Raw genomic sequence first — 22,862 nt, 5'->3', positions numbered from 1 at the left:
TGTCTTCAAGGTGACAGGCTGTCTGGGGAATTTTCCCTTCCCCAAAACTTTGTAGTACCCCGATCACACCACGCCGGTGATAGGAGCAGCTCCAGTCTTATTCTTGGCAGCATGTACCCGTGTCTGGCCACTGGCCACAGTCCACGGTTTATCAAGGTTGACGGTTGGGCAGAAGCCCCGGTTCCTCTGTCGTGATGCCTCATATCAACTTTCCCAAAGCAAGCTGGATGATACTTGTCAAAGTCAGTCCCGTGGTGATGCATGCCACCAGCATTATCCCGGCCTTCTGGGCGCTTCCATGCTTACTGATGGGGCTGTGGCTGTGGCTCCCGTGGCCCTGAAATTTCCAGGTCTTCCTCAGTCTGGATGGCTGTGTGGAAAAGGTGCTTGGTGATAAGGCCAAATGGAGACGGGGCAGGGGGAGAGCTTACCCAACTGTGAGGGGTCTGTAGGCGGAGGGAGGTCAAGGATCTGCTTCGTGGCACATTCAGCAAAGTTGATGTTAGGGGCTGGCCCAGGGCCACGCGCTCTCATCAGGGCAGTGCGGGGTGCCGAGTACAGCTGCCTGTGTGTCTCCGGGGTCCAAACGCCAGGCCAGACATGCACCCGCAGGCTCCCAGAACCATACCAGCCACCTTGTCCTGAGGCCCACCGCGCATGGCCTGAAAGACCAGGGTGCAATGCCAAGTAGACTTCACAGCCTGCACCAGCAACAAAGCAAAGGCATGAAAAGAACCACACTTTGCTCTTTTTTTTTTTTTATCACTTGACCGTATATCCTGTGAATTACTCCATATCAGTTCATAGAGAGTTTCATCATTTTTTTTGATGGCTGCTGCATATATTCCATTGTGTGGATGTACCACAATGTGACCACAGTGTCCTATGGATGGGTATGGGGTTGTTCCTAATACTTTGTTTTTATAAATAGTGTGATGAATAACTTGTATATATTTTTTGTTTTTGTGAAGGTGTATCGTCAGGGTAAACTTCTAGCAGTGGGAGCGATGGGTCAAAGGGTTATGTAATTTTGCTAGAAAATGCCAAATTCCCTTCATTGTGGGCTTTACCGTTTTGCTCTCCCACCAGCAACTCACGAAAGTGCTTTTTTCTCATAGTCTTGCCATAAAGTATATTGTAAAATAAACATATGCAAAGGAAATTGAAAAAAAATTGTCTTTAAATAATAAAAGCACTGTCTTTGAGTAGTGCAATGATTGTGAATTGTTGTCTCCTTTAAGTATTTTCCTTTCTCTTTTCAAAATTTGTTGTAATCAGTGCATGCTTATTATTGAGAAAAAGGTGGGAAAGTATTGAGTTTGCACTTCAGAATGAGAAATTTGATTTAAAGGAGAGAATTTTCTGGTGATAATTTTCAATGGGCCACAAGAAAAAAAGGACTTTTTTTTGCTTTTTGGTTTTTTTCCCCAAGGCGCCTGGGTGGCTCAGCTGGTTAAGCCTCCAACTTCGGCTCAGCTTACAATCTCGTGGTTCATGAGTTCAAGCTCCACATTGGACTCTGTGCAGACAGCTCAGAGCCTGGAGCTGCTTCAGATTCTGTATCTCCCTCTCTCTCTGCCCCTTCCCCACTCGTGCTCGCTCGTGCACGCACTCTCGCGCGTGCTCTCTCTCTCGCTCCCTCTCAAAAATAAAAACATTTTTAAAAAATGTTTAAAGGAGCTTTCTAACAGGTTAACATCATTTATTTGTGTCTTACTGAGATAAGGACAGAGAATAATTTACTTCTCAAAATTTCTTCTAAGCCTAAGAGTCTATAATTGTTACTATTTCTTCTTTGTCTTTTAACTAGAGTTATACACACACCTGGCCACACTGATGATCATATGGCTCTACTTTTAGAAGAGGAAAATGCTCTCTTTTCTGGAGATTGCATCCTAGGAGAAGGAACAACTATATTTGAGGACCTTTATGATTATATGAACTCCCTAAAAGAACTGTTGAAAGTCAAAGCTGATATTATATATCCAGGTGGGTAGTCTCTTACATGTACCGATCCACTTGTGTGACATGATGGAGAAGGTTCATTTTGGTTTGTCTGTATGTGTATTTATGTTTTCAGGGCTTGAAGAGATAGACAGTGCTTCTTTAAATCACCCCCCCCCCCCACGTCTTATCAAGCCATGCAATTAAACAGGCTGAGAGTAATATTAATAACTTTTTATAAAGATACAAGAGTTATTTTTTAATATCTACACAGCTATTAATAGAACTGTTAAACAAAGTTAATAAACTTACATTTTCATTCCACAAACTGTCTTCACTTCTGTCAATTTGATTTCTGTTGTAGACTGCATTTTAGCAGTGAACTCTGAGCTCTAGTCTTTAACTCACACTATTGAAATATCAGTAGCTTCCATGTCAACTGTAAAATTGTGTATTCATTTCACTTCTCCAGAAAAAGAAGCCTGTTTTAGTATCTCAGCTGTCACTGCATTGCTCTTCAATATGAACCTCCCTTTTATCCTAAAAGTGAAGAAAGACATAGGACTGGACAAGAGGGCCCAGAAGGAAAAAGAAACGAGGTTACCTATTTGTTTAAGTCCTTCCAACTTGTTCCTAACCAGAAAGCCATGGAGAGACTTGTAATTACAGTGTCTTCAATCCCCTTATATTCTTTCATGAGTTTCTACTGCTGAGGGGATAGGAAACATGGTGGAGCTGGGCATTTGGATTTATTATGACCTAAGAGGAATGGAAGCTGACAGCTGTTTTTAAAGAGAAGAGAGCACATGTTTGATGTACTCACATTGGAGTAAAACTAATGAGAGGCTGCCTTGGTAAAGGTTCTTAGAGTATTAGTGACTCCAGTGAACTGGCCTACTGGCATAGCAGGAACTTAAAATACCTTCTGTAACCATAGCTACTATATATTAAGGCCTGCTACCTCTCAGGTACTGTGCAGGGACCTTTACAGTGTTGTCCTCACAAAAACCCAGTGAAGCAGGTCGTGGGATCTTCATTGCACGGCTGAAGAAACAAGCTCAGGGATTCAGACTTTTGATGGCCACGCAACTAGTAAGTGATAGTCAATATTCCAACCAAAGCCCATGCTCTGTATATGGTTAACAGGTTAGTCTGCTTAATTTGTTCTCAAATATTTTAAACATCCCTCTTGCAGACTTGGGTCATACATAATTTGCACTATCTGAAAGAGCAACTAAATTTCAATATGACTTAGGGGCACCTGGGTGGCTCATTCAGGTAAGCATCTGGCTCTTGGTTTCATCTCAGTTTGAGCCCCACGTCAAGCTCTGCACCAATAGCATGGAGCCAGCTTGGATTCTCTGCCCTCCCCCCACTCGTGCTCTCTCTTTCTCAAAATAAATAAATGTTAAAAACAAAAAAACAAAAAAACTTTAAAAACTTAAAAAAAAACTTTTACTATAATTTAATCGGGGTTGTCAGCATTTCTGAATGACTAGCCTATACATAAGATGCTTACAATTTTACTGTGGTTCTTGTGAATTTTTAGTAGATCTTGGTCACTTACAAGAAGCTACTTTTTACATTCCTCCTTTCAATCTTTTGTAAGTGTGGCATGGTGGGTAAGAGCACAGAGTAATTAAAAGCTCACAAGTCAGAACCCCAGCACCGTCCCCTCCTCACTGTTGAACTGTGGGCAAATTATTTACCCTCCTTACACTCCCACTTCTGTTATAAAGAAGGTATGATAAGAGTGCCTACCTCATCAGACTCTTATAACAATAATATATAGAGGGTGGGTGATGGGCATTGAGGAGGGCACCTTTTGGGATGAGCACTGGGTGTTGTATGGAAACCAATTTGACAATAAATTTCATATTTAAAAAAAACAATAATATGTATTATGCATTTAGAGCAGTGCCTGGCAGATAATGAGCACACTATAAATAGTACCTATCCTTACTCATGTGCTTACTGTTTTTGTTGTTAATTTTTTTTTAAGTATATAGTAATATTTCATGCAGATTTTATCTGATATAATACTCTGGTTTTGGCATTGTATGTAATTTTTAAATCTCTTACACCTGTATCATTTTCCACAAATTCATATTTGGAACACTTAGTATGCTTTTTCAATACATCATATGCATTATTTTTAAACAGGCTGAATTAATTTCAGTTGTACTTAGTGTTTTTTATCTGTTTGAAATAAATATTATAATTCTAATTCAGGACACGGCCCAGTAATCCATAATGCCGAAGATAAAATTCTGGAATACATTTCTCACAGAAATATGCGAGAACAGCAGATTCTTACATTACTTCATGATAATTTTGAAAAATCATTTACAGCAATGGAGCTGGTAAAAAACATTTACAAGGTAATTTTCATTTATCTTATTTGTACATAGCAACAGTTTTATTAGAATACTCTACACAGGGGTACCTGGGTGGCTCAGTCGGTTAAAGCATCAGACTCTTGATTTCAGCTCAGGTCATGATCTCACAGTTCGTGAGTTCAAGCTCCGCATCAGGCTCTGAGCTGACAGAGCAGAGCCTGCCTGGGATTCTCTGTCTCTCTCTCCCTCTGCCCCTCTCTGCTCTCACTTTCTCTCTCTCAAAAATAAATAAATAGATTTAAAAAAAAAAAAAAAAAGAAGAATCTATGTAATAGAACACATATGGTAGACTTATCACATCCCAGAACAGAATAAGTCTGTTAATTTTATAAGTAGTGTGCTTGTATAAATTTGAGATCAACAATCTCAACTTTCTAGAACACAGAAGTTAAACAAACAAAAATGGACACGGGAAACCAAACAAACCATTCTGAACTATCATTAAACCTTATGTACTTCATTCTGTAGGAGAGACCATTACCAACAGCCTATAACGATTTATGTATTATTATATCCCTCTTGATTGTTGGTGTCCTAGTCTGTAGCAAGTGAGAAGGGTTATCTGCTAGAGACATACTGGGATAGCAGGGAGAAGTAGCAATGCCTAACAAGGAAGAAGAAGGGGAAAGTACATGTAACAGAACATGAGTAAATAACTTAGTATATAGAGAAAAGAAACCCTCGCGTCAGTGGCCTCTGAGCATATCATATATAACTACTACCACAACCTGTATAGCCATAAGATACATGGGAGTATAAAGATGAGCATGAAAAGTACCTGGGCCCAGTTATAATTAGTAAAGAACTGTAAAGTTCCATAGGCCTAAGTTATCAAGACAATCACATCGTACTCAGTGTGCTTTGTTTTAAAAAGGAGGGATGAGTGGTTAAAATGGCTAAAGATAAAAAGTGCCACTGGCAAAGCGGTAATATAAATTTTCTTTCTCTGAGAAAGGGGGAGAGAATGCTTATGCATGAGTAAGGGAGGGGTAGAGGGAGAGCGAGACAGAGAATCCTAAGCAGGCTCCACATGTGGAACCCAACTCAGGGCTCAATCCCACGGCCATGAGATCAGGACCTGAACCGAAATCAAGAGTCGGATGCTTAACCGCCTGAGCCACCCAGGAGCCCCTGGTAACATAAATATTTAAATTCTGTGAAAGAGTTCATTTCCTCATAATACTAGAGTATAGCCACTCTAGACTATACATTGGTACACTGGGGTTTTCTCTCCTAACTTACGTATAGACAGCAGAACTCTTATAACCCTCCCAGATGAGTCATTAAGCAGTTTCCCATACCCTAAAAAATGCTGGTTCTGCATTCAGAGGTATGTTCAGAGGTATACTCACTGTATATGTGTGTCAAGTACCTGTTGCATACAGAATAATACTAGGTATTACACAGAGATGTATTCAGTCAAAATTTACTAGATACCTGTGCCACACAATGGACGAGATACAGAGTTACACAGATGATTAGAGATCCCTGCCCTCAGAGGACTCATAGTTTAGTGAAGACAGACACGTTCAACAGATAGTTGTAATACTAACTCTATCATTTTTTGAACACATTATTATGTGCTAGATGCTGTACTCGTTTCACACTTACAAACGTAATTTGAGGTCCTTAATTCATATACCTCGAATTCTCAATACATGAAGATACTATTATTCCAATTTAATAGACTTAAAAAACAAAAAACTGGGGCGCCTGAGCGGCGCTTAAGCATCTTAGGCTCAGTTAAGCAACTTAGTCAGTTAAGCAACTTAGGCTCAGGTCATGATTTCATGGTTCATGGGTTCAAGCCCCGTGTCGGGCTCTGTGCTGACAGCTTGCTCAGAGCCTGGAACCTGCTTCAGATTCTGTGTCTCCTTCCCTCTGTGCCCCTCCCCCACCACACTCTGTCTCTCTCTGTCTCTCAAAAATAAATAAATGTTGGAGCGCCTGGGTGGCTCAGTCGGTTAAGCGTCCGACTTCGGCTCAGGTCATGATCTCACAGTCCGTGAGTTCGAGCTCCGCGTCGGGCTCTGTGCTGACAGCTCAGAGCCTGGAGCCTGTTTCAGTCTGTGTCTCCCTCTCTCTCTGACCCTCCCCCGTTCATGCTCTGTCTCTCCCTGTCTCAAAAATAAATTTAAAAAAATGTTAAAAAAATAAAATTAAATAAATAAATAAATAAATGTTAAAAAAAAAAATTTTTTTTAAACTGACTCAGAAAGTTTGAGTTAAGTAACTTCCAAAGGTACACCACTAGCAGATGTCACATACTCAAAAGTGAGATGTCAGATACTATTCATATCTTGCTTTTTCTATCATACCAGGCTTCCTCCAAGACCTCTATATAGTATATCAGAGCATTAAAGAAAGAAGAATAAATTATATCTGATGGAAGATGCAGGGTATTAAGGCTTGCCTGGAAAAGCTTTAAAATTTTAATCATTTCATTGAGTCTTAAAGAAAGAGTAAGCATTTCCCAAGCCAGAGTATAGGAGAAAAGAAGCCATTCTAGACAGAAGGAAAAACATGCCCTGGGAGTAATAAACCAGCATTATGTACATTTGAAAACCCACAAAGAAACTGCATATGACTGGAGCACACAATACATATAGGGATGGGCAGGAAAGGAATCCCAGGGAATGAGGCAGAAAGGCAAGGATGATCAGATCATGGAAGCTTTCACCACCATGCTAAAAAGTTGGGCTTTAGCCAATAAACCTGGGCATAGCCACTCAAGGATCTTGGGAGAGGAGTCACATAATCAGATCTCACAATGCTGGGGGCACCTGGGTGGATCAGTTGGTTGCGCATCCAACTTCCACTCAGGTCATGATCTTGCAGTTTGTGGGTTCGAGCCCTGCATTGGGCTCTGTGCTGACAGCTCAGAGCCTGGAGCCTGCTTAGGATTCTTTGTCTCCCTCTCTCTCTGCCCCTCCCCTGCTCTCTCTCTCTCTCTCTCTCTCTCTCTCTTTCTAAAAAATAAATATTTAAAAAAATTAGAAGATCACAATGGCAGATATGGTAAATGGAGCTTAAGGGAGAGTTGGGGGTTAGAAGTTTATATTTGGGAACATTAATATCTGATACTGCTGTGCCAAGTTGGTTGTGTAAGAAATGAGTCAACAATACAACTCATTGTTGCATGAATGCTTAGGGGCGCCTGGGTGGCTCAGTCAGTTGAGCATCTGACTTCAGCTCAGGTCATGATCTTGCAGTTCATGAGTCCATGCAGAGCTCACTTTGGATCCTCTGTACCCCTCTTTCATTGCCCCCCCCTCAAAAAATTAAATAAACTTTTTTTTTTTCATGAGTGTTTTAAGAGAAGTCTAAGGAAATTTTCAGGATGAAAACTAAATGATGGGAGAGGTAGTATAACCAATGGAAACATACAAAGATACTATCATGTAACCTAATAAATAAACCATAGGGCCAATGGATCTGTGGCATCATCAAAACTATCTAGAATAATTTTTATAGTTATTTATTTATTCATTCATTCATAAAACGTGGAGTTCCTACTCTGTGCCATTATGCTAAGCACTGGGTATTCAGTGATGAACAAAACTGACACTATTAACTGTCTAGACTGTTCAGTCTATTTGATCTACAGGTATATAGATAGAAATACAGTGGCCTAAAGCAAGACATGTACAAGGTGAAATCATTTTGATTATTCCTCTATAAAAATGTATTTAAGTTAAAATTTTCCCCTTTCGATGCATTTTTTCTTCAATAGTTTCAAAACGATTAACTTCTTTTTTAAAAAGGAAATATTTTCTTTCACTCTTGTCTTTCTTTTTAGACTGTTCCTGAGCATTTATATAAGATGGCTGAACATAATGTCTTGCTTCATTTGATAAAATTAGAAAAAGAAGGAAAAATCTGTAAGTATACTTCCAAACTTCACTTCTTTTATTACCAGCATCTAAAATATTTTCTTACAAGCCCTTCCTTGAACGTCACTGTAAGATGGAGAAACGCACTAGGAAGAGTTAATAGTGAAAGGCCAGTGGACCACAAGTTGGAACCTAAAGTTCCCACAGGAATTAGAATTTTGTTTAGGGGTTGCAGTTCTTACCCACCAGAACTATAATCAAAGGCGTGTAATGGAAAGATAGTTTCTCCTCTCCCAACCACAAGACCACAAAGAATTTCACATGTAGAAGGCTTGGGAACAGCCAAGTGTTTTAGCAGTAGTAAAGGTAGTAACACAAAGATATTAAAGCAGTCAATCTGTCTTTACTAGTTTTAGGTTAATTCATCAAATTAATCTTTCTAGAAGTTTAATCCTTAAAATCAAGAAGCTTAAAGCTTGAATTTTGTGTGGAAGCCTCAACAATGCTTTTATATGTCCAAAAATTAAAAAAATATCCACTTTATATTGAGCAATAAAATTATTTTAGGAATGAATGCTTTTACTAGCCACAAAATAACTTAAAATCCATTAAATTTGCTTATCTGTTGTTAAATTTTTACTCTCTAATTTTCTTTCCACAGTTAGCAACATGGATCCTGACAAGAAATGGAAAGCTAATCTTTAGTTGCAGATTAATGAAAGCTTGTGTTGGTTTGTTTTTAGAGAATGGTGTGATTTTCTTAACTATTAATTATTTATACGAAAGACAGAGTATAGAACATTGAAAATAACCCTAGATATACTTTAAAATATTGTCATATTTTCTTCTAAAATAAATATTACATTTTACATGTTACTTATCTAACCTGAGTCGTATAACGTTTTGTCAAAAATTCAGAATCCAACAATTTATCCATGTTCAACAGATTCAATAAAATGGCTACTTTAAAAATAATAGAATTTGTGTAATTTAAAACTGAATATTATTCTTGGAGATTAGTTATCTATTACAAATGGCCAATAATACTATTTTCTCCAGCTGCTGCAGTTAACAGCACAGATTTCTACATAATCCTTCTTTACGTCTGTAGATAACAGCTTTGTTTTCATGCTTCTATCGATTATGATTTTATTTTAGTTCTATAGCCCTGTATCTTGTATATTTTCTTATAATGGTATCCCACAATAATTTATGAACATCGACATTGGCATAATGCCAATTAAAGTCATTATATAATAATTATTTCTGTAGTCCATTACTACAACCAACATACTTTTTCAAGTTTAGTTTTTAGTATGTAGTCATCAGCATATATGTGAATTATATACCAAAAGTTGTTTTTTTAATTAATTAGAGGATTTATAAGACAGGGCATTTTTTATATAAGTAGTGTTCTTGAATAGGGGTTAGGTTCTCAGGGCAGCTCTCCAGTGCTTATTTAACCCACAAGGTTGCCAAACTACAATACTAAAATGAGCTCAGAATCCTGAGAAATGGCCCTTTTAAAATTCTTTCCTAAAGGTAAGACTACAAAATTTTTTTAGGCTTTTTTTGATATCCTCACCTCTTTCTGCTCCTTTTCCCAAGGTCCGCAGCATGTTCATACTATTCTAAACACTTATTCTCATGCTTTAGAGACCTACTGTGTTCCTGAAACCATTTCACATTACAAAATAACTGTGAACTCAACAATAACAAAAATAAACAACTCCATTCAAAAATGGGCAAAGGACTTAAATAGACATTTCTCCAAAGAAGATATACAAATGGCCAATAAGCACAGGAAAATATGCTGAACATCACTAATCACGGCAGAAATGAAAATTAAAACCACAATGATATACCACTTCATCCCTATTAGAATGGCTATTATCAAAAAAAATAATAACATAAGTATTGGGGAGGATGTGGAGAAATTGGAACCCTCGGGCATCACTGGTGGAATGTAAAATGGTGCAGCTGCTATGGAAAACGTTGTGGTGGCTCCTCCAAAGCTAAACATAGAATTACCATACAATTCAACAATTCCACTTCTGGTATATACCCAAAAGAAGTGAAAGCAAAGACTTGAATAGATATTTACACGCCCAGGTTCATGAAGGCAGTGTTATTCAAAATAGCCAGAGGTGGAGGCAACCCAAGTGTCTATTTAAGGATGAATGGGTAACTAAAAGGGTGTATATACAGACAATGGACTATGATTCAGCCTTAAAAAGGAAGAAGATAGTGGCGCCTGGGTGGCTTAGTCGGTTAAGCGTCCGACTTCGGCTCAGGTCGTGATCTCGCGGTCCGTGAGTTCGAGCCCCGCGTCGGGCTCTGTGCTGACAGCTCAGAGCCTGGAGCCTGTTTCGGATTCTGTGTCTCCCTCTTTCTCGGACCCTCCCCTGTTCATACTCTCTCTCTGTCTCAAAAATAAATAAATGTTAAAAAAAAAAAAATTTAAAAAAAAAAAAAAGGAAGGAGATTCTGACACATGCTACAATATGGGTGAAACTTGAAGACATTATTCTAAGTGATATCAGCCAGTACAAAGGGACAAATACTATATGATTCCACTTATTTGAGATACCTAGTGTAGTCCAATTGATAAGAGACAGAAAATAGAATGAATGGTGGGGTGCCTGGGTGGTTGAGTCGGTTGAGCATCCGACTTTGGCTCAGGTCATGATCTCACAGTCTGTGAGTTTGAGCCCCGCATCGGGCTCTGTGCTGACAGCTCGGAGCCCGGAGCCTGTTTCAGATTCTGTGTCTCCCTCTCTCTCTGACCCTCCCCCGTTCATGCTCTGTCTCTCTCTGTCTCAAAAATAAACGTTAAAAAAAAAATTTTTTTTTTAAAAGAATGAATGGTAGATGCCAGAGACTGGGAGAGACAGAGAAATGGGGCATAAGTGTTTGGTGGGTAAGGAATTCAATTTGGGAAGATGAAAAAGTTCTGGAAATAGATGATTGTGATCATGATTGTACATAAATCATGAATGTATTTAATGCCACTGAACAGTATACTTAAAAATTGTTAAAAAAAAAAAAATGGGGGCGCCTGGGTGGCTCAGTCAGCTGGGGCATCCGACTTCAGCTTAGGTCATGATCTCATGGTTCGTGAGTTCGGGCCCTGCGTCGGGCTCTGTGCTGACAGCTCAAGCCTGGAGCCTGCTTCGGATTCTGTGTCTCCCTCTCTCTCTGCCCCTCCCCCACTCATGCTCTGTATCACTGTCTCTCAAAAATGAATAAACATTTTAAAAACTTTTTAAAAATGGTAAAAAATGGCTATAAATATTTTCCCCAACACCACCACCAAAAAAGAAAAAAAAATCTGTATTCCCATTCCCTAAGTATAGCAGATACCAGCAAAATTTAGACAAGAAGTCTGATTATGTGTGTATGTGAATGTTTAGTTTACCTCTTAATTTGCATGTCCTCCATTCTTTCCAATCTCTTTGAATAAAACAGCAGTTGATCAAACCAGAAAACCCAATAGTTATTTTTGATATGCCCCCATCCCTCATATCATATCCAGTTTTTCATCAAGTACATACTGACTGTTCCAGCTCTGGAACTTGTCTCTGCCTCTTACCCCACCAATAGTCCTTAGCCCAGGCCATCACCCTTTTTTGCTTGGACAACTGCCATAGCCCATAACTCTGGTCTCCCTACTTCTGTTCTTGGAGGGAGTGAGGGGACAGGGATGAGAAGGGCATTCTGAACTGAAGAAATCTGCACAAAGCCATGTAATCACGGTCTTTTTTAAGTACCATGGCACCACTGCAAGTGGACCTATTGGAGGAGGGGTGATAATGGAAGGCCCTTCAACTTCCTGATTTTTCACAGTCTAAGCAACTGACCTTTAACAAAAACAATGGCATTCATTAAATATCTGCTTTGTGCTGGGTACTGGATCAGGCACTGGGGACACAAAGGGGAACAAAACAGCATCTCTGCTCTCAAAAGAAGCTTATATTCTAGTTGTGGAGATACATAGCTACAATATGCAGTACCATGACATTTGGTTGGGTTATAGAAAGCTTAGAGGATGGGGCACCTGGGTGGCTCAGTCGGTTGAACCCACTAGGTTTCGGCTCAGGTCATGAATTTGAGCTCCACGCTCCAAGCTCCTGCTTGGGATTCTCTTTCTCCCTCCCCCTCTCCCTCTCCTCTGCCCCTCCCTGCCTCTCTCTTTCTCTCTCAAAATAAGTAAACTTTAAAAATGAAAAAAAAAAAAAAAAAAAAGGTTAGAGGAGTCTGAGCCCAGTCTTCAAAGATGAGTAAGTGGTATCCAGGTAAAGAAGTTAGAAATGTTTAGATTTCTTTTTAATTTTTTTGAGAGAAGAGAGAGAGTGTGCAGGGCAGAGACAGGGAGACAGGATCTGAAGCAGACTCCAGGCTCCAAGCTGTCAGCACACAGCCCAACGTGGGGCTTGAACCCACGAACCATGAGATCATGACCTGAGCCAAAGTTGGACACTCAACTGACTGAGCCACCCAGGCACCCCTAGAAGTTAGAGATGTTTAGGAGATGAGAAGAATTGTTCCAGTTGGAAGAAATGGTGTATGCACATAAACAGATATGGCAGAGCATCACATGGTTGGAGAACTAAGTATAATGTTTGTGGGTTGAGGTCTTAGAAACAAAACGAATCAAGGGAACATAGAAATTTCACAGGAAGCAATGTATTGTCATCCAGCCATGCTTCGCACAGGCTGGAATATGCATAATTTAGGAATTAGAAAGTTAATCATATGGGAATGCAAGCTGGTGCAGCCACTCTGGAAAACGTATGGAGGTTCCTCAAAAAACTAAAAATAGAACTCCCCTACGACCCAGCAATTGCACTACTAGGCATTTATCCAAGGGATACAGGTGTGCTGTTTCGAAGGGACACATGCACCCCCATGTTTATAGCAGCACTATCAACAATAGCCAAAGTATGGAAAGAGCCCAAATGTCCATCGATGGATGAATAGATAAAGAAGATGTGGTATATATATATATATACACACACATACATACACGATGGAGTATTACTCAGCAATCAAAAAGAATGAAATCTTGCCATTTGCAACTACGTGGATGGAACTGGAGGGTATTATGCTAAGTGACATTAGTCAGAGAAAGACAAAAATCATATGACTTCACTCATATGAGGACTTTAAGAAACAAAACAGATGAACATAAGGGAAGGGAAGCAAAAGTAATATAAAAACAGGGAGGGGGACAAAGCAGAAGAGATTGTTAAATACGGAGAACAAACAGAGGGTTACTAGAGGGGTTGTTGGGGGGGTGCTAAATGGGTAAGGGGCACGAAGGAATCTACTGAAATCATTGTTGCACTATATGCTAACTAATTTGGATGTAAATTAAAATAAATTAAATTAAAAAAAATTTTTTACAGTTAATCATAGTCTAGAGCAGTTGTAGTATTATTTTGTTGTCTTCCCAACAGCAAGAGTTGGTTCCCAACCATTGTGATTTCATTCCTCTTTGTTTCTGTCACAACCAATTACTATACCCTCCTTTCAATATACCCAGTAGTTTTGGATTACTCACAGCTTCTGCTTAAACACATTTTCTGTTTACTCAAGAATTTGCATTCTCCTTGTCATCACTTTTGCCTTTCTCTGTATATCTTCAACTTCTGTTTCACAACAACTGAGTAGACCTGTACGTGTCTCAGATGCAGATCTCCTCCTAGAAGAGGACCTGCTTGGTGTAATTAACCTTCAGTGTCCCTGTTCAAGAGTGCTTTCCTGCCATCCCGTCTTTTATATTACTGACCAGCCTTTATGTAACTACTCTAGACCAATCATCTGGGACCAGAAGGGAACCCCATTCAACAGTGGACTGGGTAAGGATTCTGAGATTGGCCTTTTCAGTACAGTGAGAAGAAAAAGAGCAGAGAAGGGGTCTCAAAGGTAGTAGAAGACAGGGTATAAGAAGTATTTAAGAAAAGGAATAGCACTTAGAAACTACTAGATCTTGAAAGAGGGGGATCAAATAGAAAAGGAGAAGTCTAGTAGAGATCTAGATTTCTGGCTTGGGCAGCTGGGTAGATGTTGACCTGATAACCAGGATGAGAAAATACAGGAAATAGAGAAGGTAGAATGGGTTAAGGAAGGAAAGATGCATTGTACTATAGATGAGTTGGAAGTACCAAGGAACATACAGACGGAGATACCTAGGAGGCACTTAGGTCTATGGAACTGGAGCCGAATAGGCAAGATCTATTTTGCTGCATGTGACAGAAACTTATTTTCAACTAGCTTAAGCAAAAGGGGAAGTTGGTTGGCACATGTAACCAACCTAAGAAGGATAAGGGTGGAGCCAGGCTTGCGAACAAGAATAAAGATATGGATCCCATCAATACAACCCCAAACCTCTCACCTCTATTTCCTTTTTTGCAGATTAGACGGGCTTCTTCACAAGGCAGGAGACATGGCTACAGGCCTCTCTGGGCTCATATCCTAACCACTTCATAACCAGCAAGCAAAACTGATGCTTTCAGGTTCTGTTTGAAAAAATCCTAGGGGAAGGACTCCGTGACTTACACTGGCTCATTACCCTTTCCTTAGGCCAGTCTCAGCTGTACAGAACAAAAGGTACTGTAATTTGGCCCAGGTTTGGTCACATGCCTACCCCTGTAGCCAGAGTGGGTGAGGTCTGTTCTCAGATAAAGAAGAGTCACAGGAAGATTCTAGAGCAATATGGATTCCTTACTGAATTGCTTTCCTTTCCTTCCAGTGTATGATAAAACAGTTCCCTGCAGTAGCTCACAGAATGTCTGGACCAACTCTATGCAAACTGAACCTTTCCTGTGTATTTCTGTGAGAGTTTTTGAGTGTTTTCAAGTTATTTGGGAGTATCTTCACGTCCCCGATAGTCACTTCAAGAAAAAGTAAAATTCGCTAGTAGCAGGGAAGCTAAAATCCTAGAGAAAACGAGAAAAGATTCAAGTACAGGTGTTTCTTCAACCTGCCAGGACGATACATTAGCACCACCTCCCTTGCAAATCACTCTGTGCTTACCAGAGCGTGGACCGGCATGAGACACGCTACCAACTTCCAGGCATTGTTGGACCGGGAAAATGCACCATTATCGGTCTTTTCCCCCATTCCGTTGGGCGGGGGGGCAGGGTGCTTGAACGGAGACTTCATTTTGATAGAAGAAAAAGGTTCAATATTTGAAACATTGATTGTGAAAGTCTTACTTCCAACCTCCATGGAGCTGGGCCTTCTGAAACATTTGGAATTAAAATGGAGAAGGGATATGTATAGGTGTATTTACTTGCAGATGCAGAAAATATCTCTGGAAAGATACCAAAAATAGCTTGATCAAGGATAGGGTAATCACTAGGACAGAGGTGTTTTACCAGCCAAAAAAAAAAGGTCAGTAGTATTAAATGAAGACTCTTATGTGCTGTTTATGCCTATTTTACCCATTATTGGATTATATAACATTAAATCCTCAACAATATTACCATATTGTTACTGCATATTACCAATTTTATCCTGAAAGATTGCACATAAATGCTAAAATTCTGAATCCCCAAGAAATCCACATTAAAATCCATTAACATTATAGGCAGTTTTAAAAAACAGTAAGCATTATTCTTTGAGAATGTAATTCTATTCAGTACTATTTGTGGCAGATTTACTACATGTTTATTGCTACTCCTTTCCAAGACCCAATAAAAAATAATACATACTAAGTATACAGAGTTATAGATTAAAAAAATAATAGTAAAACGTATAAACCTGAGAAGACAGAAAGCAAGAGGGGACCGCATAGATTACAACCAAATTTTGAAAGACTACAGATAGAGCTAGGGCAGGGATAAAACTATATCCTGAAATTGCTGTAGGAAGGAAAAGAGCCAAGTCACCCTAACAACCCTTTCAAAAGATTAGGACTTACAGGCACCAGGTGCTACAGAAGGTGGGGGCAGTGCTCTGTTCTAAAAGTGGGATTGTTGAAAGCTTATATGTGCAACATACCCGAGTGATACACAGCCAGGCAACAGCTGCCCCAAAAAAGAAACCAAAGTTTATTCTTAGAAGTGGAAGGCCAGAAAAAAAAAATTAAGTGAAAGAACAGTAAACTCCCATTCCCCTTTCCTTACCTGTCCCCAGAACAGTGGCTTCCAAGGAGATGAATGTTAGATAGAATATTGGGAATTTCATCTCTAGAGAAAGTGAATGGTACAGACAAAAAAAAAAAAAAAAGAACTTTACATAAATTTATATAGGAGTTCTCCAAGAGATTAGCTATATCTCCCTACAGGGAAGCCCATCCACACATATATACAGTTCCCAATCAATATCTCTTAATATAAACAGAAATCCAAAGTTCATAAGAAATGAAAGAACAAAATAAGCAGGGATAGGGAAAAAAAGAGTATACAAAAAAATATTTTAATTATTAGTGTTCTTAGATAAGGGAAGGTATTATAATTTGTAAAACAAGGACAGGATGCTGTGAAAAACAGCTCTAGGAAAAAGCCTGATTAAGTAAAGATATAACTAAAATAAATAGAAATTTTGGATAACAAAACAAAGATGGAAAACAGAAGGGAAAAGATAGAAGATTTTGGGAGAAAACTGGGAGGTACAACATCAAAGTAATTGGGGTTCCAGAAAAAAAGGACTGAAATTGGGCAGAAACTATCAAAGGAGAAGTACAAAAAAATTTCTTAGAACTGAGGGACATGAGTCTTTCAGTTGAAAGGGTCCACTAATGCCCAGCAATACAAAAAAGATAAAACAACCCACACTAAGTCATAACATTATAAGATTTCTGAGCTTAACATTATAAAATTTCAGGGGCTAAGGAGGAGATCTTCAAAGATTCTGGGTTGTGGGTATGGTAGCAGGATTGGGGATTTGGAATCACTTGGAAGGGAGCATGAATCGAAACGGCACTGTTTTTTTGTTTTTGTTTTTGTTTTTCAGTGTGTATTAGGACATAATGCCTTCAATAATCTGAGGGAGAAATTATTTGTCCTAGAAGTTTATAACCAACCAAGCTATCAGCCATGTGTGAATGCAAGGACTCAAAAAGTTTATGTCTGCCATGCACCTCTCAGGAACTGCTGGATAATGTACTCCAGAAGAACAAGAAAAAGCACACAACTGATATAGTAAATCCAAAATAGAAAAACGTCAAAAGTACATTCTAAGGCAAAGGTGTGCCTAAACCCTGCTCTAGATTTATTTATCCTATTTATTTATTTATTTATTTATTTATTTATTTATTTATTTCGGGGCAGGAGGAAGTAGGGGCTTCAAAAAGAGATCTCCAGAGGGGAAACTGATTGATTATCTGGTACTCCTGAGCCTTTGGGAGGAAAAATCTGTGGTGGTCCTATAACAGCACTAGCTGAACAACTGAAACAATGATCAAAGTAACAATAGAAAACTATACTGGTGGAGGAAAAAAATGAGGCAAGCACTGATTCCAAAAAACATAAGCTACACAAGGAAGGAATAATTATGAAATAGTTTTGGTCTCTGCAATTCTACCTAGGCAATAATGTAAACACTGACTAAAAATTGTGTTAAGGGGGCACCTGGGTGGCTCAGTCAGTTAAGCATCTGACTCTTGATTTCAGCCCAGGTCATGATCTCTTGGTTCCTGGGATCGAGCCTTGTGTTGGGCTCCATGCTGACAGCATAAGGCCTGCTTGAGATTCTCTTTCCCTCTCTCTCTGCCTTTCTCCTACTCATGCTCACTTGCTCTTTCTCTCTCCCTCTCCCTCCCTCCCTCTCTCTCTCAAAATGAGTAAATAAACTTTTTTTTTAATGTGGTATAAGGATAATAGAGGAAAGGAAATAAGAGGTTGTGAGTGCTGAATCATCACCTATGATAATAAAAAGTCAATAAAGTCTAAAATTGATAAATCAGGAAATAAAAGGGTTAGAATTTCATTAATGCCAGAAAAGGCATCTTAAAAAAATTCCGGAAGAGATTGGGAAAGGGTTTTCCTGTTGGCACTGATTTTTAAATAAACTTTTAAATATTTTTAAAATATTTTAAATAAAAAATTTCAGAAGAAATTTTTAAATAAATGTGATATAAACTAAACATTTTAATGTCAAAATAGTGATAGTATGCAATGGGTAAGTTCCAACTCTTTTAGTCCAGTGGAGTAAGCACTTTTGTCATAGAATTTGCTCTTGCAAAAATCCTCAGGAATTGTAAACAATGAGAGACACATGCTTATTTAATGTTCTCTTAGCCCAAAGGGTAAGAATCTTCCAAGTTCATAATCCTTAATGGATACAAATCTCAAGCATAAAGATTCCCCTAAGAGGAAATCCTATACCTAGTATCTAGACTGTAGGACCTGGAGAATGAAGGTGAACTGGACGTCCATGGCCTTTAAAGTTCCACTGCAGTATGAAACCATCTAAAGATAACTAGACCTGAAGTTACCCGAAGCCAGCAGAGTGCTATTTATAGCTGTATGGTAGATCCCAACTTTGTATTCCAATCATAACACAGTACACAACTAAAGATCTATCATAGTTCAAGTTTCTCCCATTGAGATCTAAACTGAATTTAAGATTCAATAACTAGCCAATGTAAAGAAAAAAAGATTCTGCCTCTATCTCTCAACAAATACTTTCTCTGTGGTTGGTTAAGTTACCCACTACAGAATTTGCAGGCAAGCTAACCCTAAAATGACAGATTTCCTCACTTATGTTTACTAGCGTTTTTAAGAACTTTGGCCCCATAGAAGCACTCCTCTGAAGAAAATAGTATTTTTCCAAATCAGAGGTTTCCAAATATAAATTAGGCTGCAGCAATCCAGGCTATAATGAACTTACTTTGTGCATGATTATAATACTACTGTGATATCCTTGGTACTTAAGTTTGGAGGAAAGTACTTCTCTAACAAAAGACCAGTTACTTAGTTTTCCCATGTTTGTCCCCATAATTCCATGAGATTTTAATCCATTCAGTATCCATTTCCTCCTTTTAGGGTGAGACTAACATCTACTCTGGAGCCATATAAAGCAACCTATGCTCTTCATATTTCCCAAGAGTTGAAGAAAAATTTTTATTAGCAGAAGCTCTCTGGTTTCATACCACAGAAGTCTTCCCAGCGTACTTTGTGGAAGTAGATAATCCAGCCTCCTTCTCCTGTTTCAGTTTTCAAAAAAGGTAAAAATGTCTATCACAAATGGTATATCTCAAAATTTTGTATCTAAACTTGAAACTCTCAGGAATACTCTTAGCCATCTAGTCTCTCAGCACAAAATGTGCTCTTGGACCACTTGGATCGCTATCAACTGGGGAGCTTACTACAAATACACATTTCTGGAACCTCCCAGATTTACCGAATCAGAATTTCTAGAGAGGACCAAGGAATATAATTTCTTCTGTCAACCCAGATGATTCTTTTCTGATACCAATAGAATTCTAATTTAGCTGGCACAAAAACCAACACTCAGATCAATGGAACAGAACAGAGAACCCAAAAATGGACCCAGAAAAGTATGGCCAACTAATCTTTGACAAAGCAGGAAAGAATATCCGATGGAATAAAGACAGTCTCTTCACCAAGTGGTGCTGGGAAAACTGGACAGCAACATGCAGAAAAATGAACCTGGACCACTTTCTTACACCATACACAAAAATAAACTCAAAATGGATAAAAGACCTCAATGTAAGACAGGAAGCCATCAAAATCCTCGAGGAGAAAGCAGGCAAAAACCTCTTTGATCTTGCCCGCAGCAACTTCTTACTCAACAAGTCTCTGGAGGCAGGGAAACAAAAGCAAAAATGAACTATTGGGACCTCATCAAAATAAAAAGTTTCTACACAGCAAAGGAAACAATCAGCAAAACTAAAAGGCAACCAACAAAATGGGAGAAGATATTTGCAAACGACATATCAGATAAAGGGTTAGTATCCAAAATCTATAAAGAACTTACCAAACTCAACACCCAAAAACCAAATAATCCCATGAAGTAATGGGCAAAAGACATGAATAGACACTTCTCCAAAAAAGACATCCAGATGGCCAACCGACACATGAAAAAATGCTCAGCATCACTCATCATCAGGGAAATACAAATCAAAACCACAATGAGATACCACCTCACACCTGTCAGAAGGGCTCACATTAACACCTCAGGCAATGACAGATGTTGACGAGGATGCGGAGAAAGAGGATCTCTTTTGCACTGCTGGTGGGAATGCAAACTGGTGCAGCCACTCTGGAAAACAGTATGGAGGTTCCTCAAAAAACTAAAAATAGAACTACCCTATGGCCCAGCAATTGTACTACTAGGCATTTATCCAAGGAACACAGGTGTGCTGTTTCAAAGGGACACATGCATCCCAATGTTTATAGCAGCACTATCAACAATAGCCAAAGTATGGAAAGAGCCCAAATGTCCATCGATGGATGAATGGATAAAGAAGATGTGGTATGTATAGACAATGGAGTCTTACTCAGCAATCAAAAAGAATCAAATCTTGCCTTTTGCAACTACATGGATGGAACTAGAGGGTATTATGCTAAGCGAAATTAGTCAGAGAAAGACAAATATCATAAGGCTTCACTCACACGAGGACTTTAAGATACAAAACAGATGAACATAAGGGAAGGGAAGCAAAAATAATATAAAAACAGGGAGGGGGACAAAACATAAGAGACTCTTACATATGGAGAACAAACAGAGAGTTACTGGAGGGGTTTTGGGAGGGGGGGATGGGCTAAATGGGTAAGGGGCCCTAAGGAATCTACTCCTGAAATCATTGTTACACTATATGCTAACTAATTTGGATGTAAATTTAAAAAAAAAGAATTCTAATTTAGTATCAGGTTGTTGGCTTTTATTTATCAAAGGTTGCTGTGAGATACACACAAATAAAATCTCTATCTTTTTTTTAATGCTACCTGTCAAGGACATTGTCTATTTTATTATTCAGTGTTCTTTGGTTTCCATGGAACAAAATCCCTTTCAGATTTCAGAGCTGGATAAAAGGTTTTCTTTTCTATGAACTGCTGTGCTTTCTTTATTAGACTAGTGTTCATCAAATTTGGCTAATTATCAAAATTGCCTGGGGAAATTTTTAAAAATACATGCATCCCAGACCCCATGTAAAACCCATTCATGAGATACTCCAGGTAAGAGAGAATCCATGTAAGACTAAACATTAACCATGTTTCAAAACTATACGTGAGATGATGTCTAGATAATTCACCATGTTCACTTTTTGCCTTGGCTTCCTGGAAACTAGACCTAAAGCAATTTTTCTTAAAATTCAGTTCTTTAATATAATTATTCTCCTTTTCTTTCCCTCATTTTATTACTTGTCTGGTTCAGTATTTTTTAATGAGTTTCAACTTCAGAGGAAATAACTTGTAATAATACTATCCTTTGGACCAGCACATTCCTTGCAAGGGCATTTTAGCCTAAAATAAATCACTTATTGGGATTATAGAGTAAAAGAATCTGGTGGGCTTAAAAGTTTCATCATTCAGATTTTATGGAAGCTTCATAGGAAATTACTGTTTGAAAGGCACTCTGAAAATCATTGTTATTAAATGCCATATACATAATTAAGTTTCTGATCCCTTTTCAATCTCTTTGCTAAGGGTACTCCCCAGACTAAATACATTGTTTCTTTCTTTTTATTCACCACCTCAAAGATCGAATCCATTTTAGTGGTGTCAACCATTACCATCATGCTGAACGATTTCCAGATGTATGCTTGAACTTGAATCATTCACTAAAGCCCCAGGCCTAAATCCTTTGCTAACTGCAGAAACTCTTCATTTGGCTGTCTCCCAAAGACCACACATCAATGTGCAATTTTACATTCCTGATTACTGCCCTCTTCCAATTCGCCCTTTAGGTAAATAGCATCACCATTTTTTCCACATCCCCAGCTGAATTAGTCCTTGGTTACTCATTTCTTTGAATCCCCCTCCACTTAGCAGGGCAATATTTATGCTCTAATTTGAGGATGTGGATGCAATCTGAAGACCAAAGAAAATGCCAGTGATTATGAGTGATCTCAGAAGGAGTGATAAATTGCCTAGGAAATAAAACTGCCCTGTTTCACAGGGACAAAACTTAACATTTGTCTTAGACAGTCTCAGGGATAGACCCCTTTCTGTTTTCCCCAGTCTGGTACTCCTGCCCCAAATTAAAGTAAACTACTGATTTCTCTGTATTCGTTCAATTCCTCTTCTTATTCATCGTGGTGCTGGCGGTGGTGGTTAACGGTAATGGTTTAGCAATAGTATTTGTCCAACCAATTTCTCATCTGAAGAGAAGGAATGGTAACAGTACCTAACTCAATAAGTTGTTAAGACTATTAAATATCCGTAGTGTTCAGCATAATGCTTGGTACCCAATAAATATCAGTTGCTATTATTTTTGTTGTTGTTATTATTGACAGAATATAGTCACATAGTCCTTATGATTATTTCACTTTGATTTATACCAATTAAACTCCACAAAACACCAAATTTGCTCTCTGGTAAAATCTTACATAAGATTATGAGATTTTATAAGATAGAATTCACATTCTTCATCTTGGGAGTGAAAGTGTAATAGTTGTAAAACCTTAAACAAGTCATTTTGCTGAGCCTCTGTTTCCTCATTTGAAATAGGAATAACATTACATTCTAGGTTGACATGAGGTAAAAATTAA

At 38.7% G+C, this 22,862-nt stretch overlaps 1 protein-coding gene and 1 long non-coding RNA gene across 2 annotated transcripts in view; both read left to right on the top strand.

The window, feature by feature from the left end:
* Window positions 1-11,028, top strand: part of LACTB2 (lactamase beta 2) — a 34,135-nt gene extending 23,107 nt beyond the window's left edge. The window contains exons 4-7 of the mRNA XM_078441595.2: window positions 1,811-1,989; window positions 4,177-4,325; window positions 8,143-8,224; window positions 8,838-11,028. Coding sequence (XP_078297721.1) covers window positions 1,811-1,989; window positions 4,177-4,325; window positions 8,143-8,224; window positions 8,838-8,881 — 454 coding nt within the window. The 3' untranslated portion in view covers window positions 8,882-11,028. The remainder of the gene's footprint in view (window positions 1-1,810; window positions 1,990-4,176; window positions 4,326-8,142; window positions 8,225-8,837) is intronic.
* A 2,454-nt stretch (window positions 11,029-13,482) lies between these two features.
* On the top strand, window positions 13,483-21,095 carry LOC144615045 (uncharacterized). Its single transcript, XR_013553390.2, has 4 exons — window positions 13,483-14,037; window positions 14,594-14,788; window positions 17,138-17,371; window positions 19,171-21,095. It is a non-coding gene; the product is annotated as an uncharacterized LOC144615045 (long non-coding RNA).
* The last annotated feature ends 1,767 nt before the right edge of the window (window positions 21,096-22,862 follow it).

Source organism: Panthera onca, chromosome F2 (genome assembly GCF_046562875.1).
Source record: "Panthera onca isolate mPanOnc1 chromosome F2, mPanOnc1 haplotype 2, whole genome shotgun sequence".
Lineage (NCBI taxonomy): Eukaryota > Metazoa > Chordata > Mammalia > Carnivora > Felidae > Panthera > Panthera onca.
This window is presented reverse-complemented; position numbering and strand designations above follow the sequence as displayed.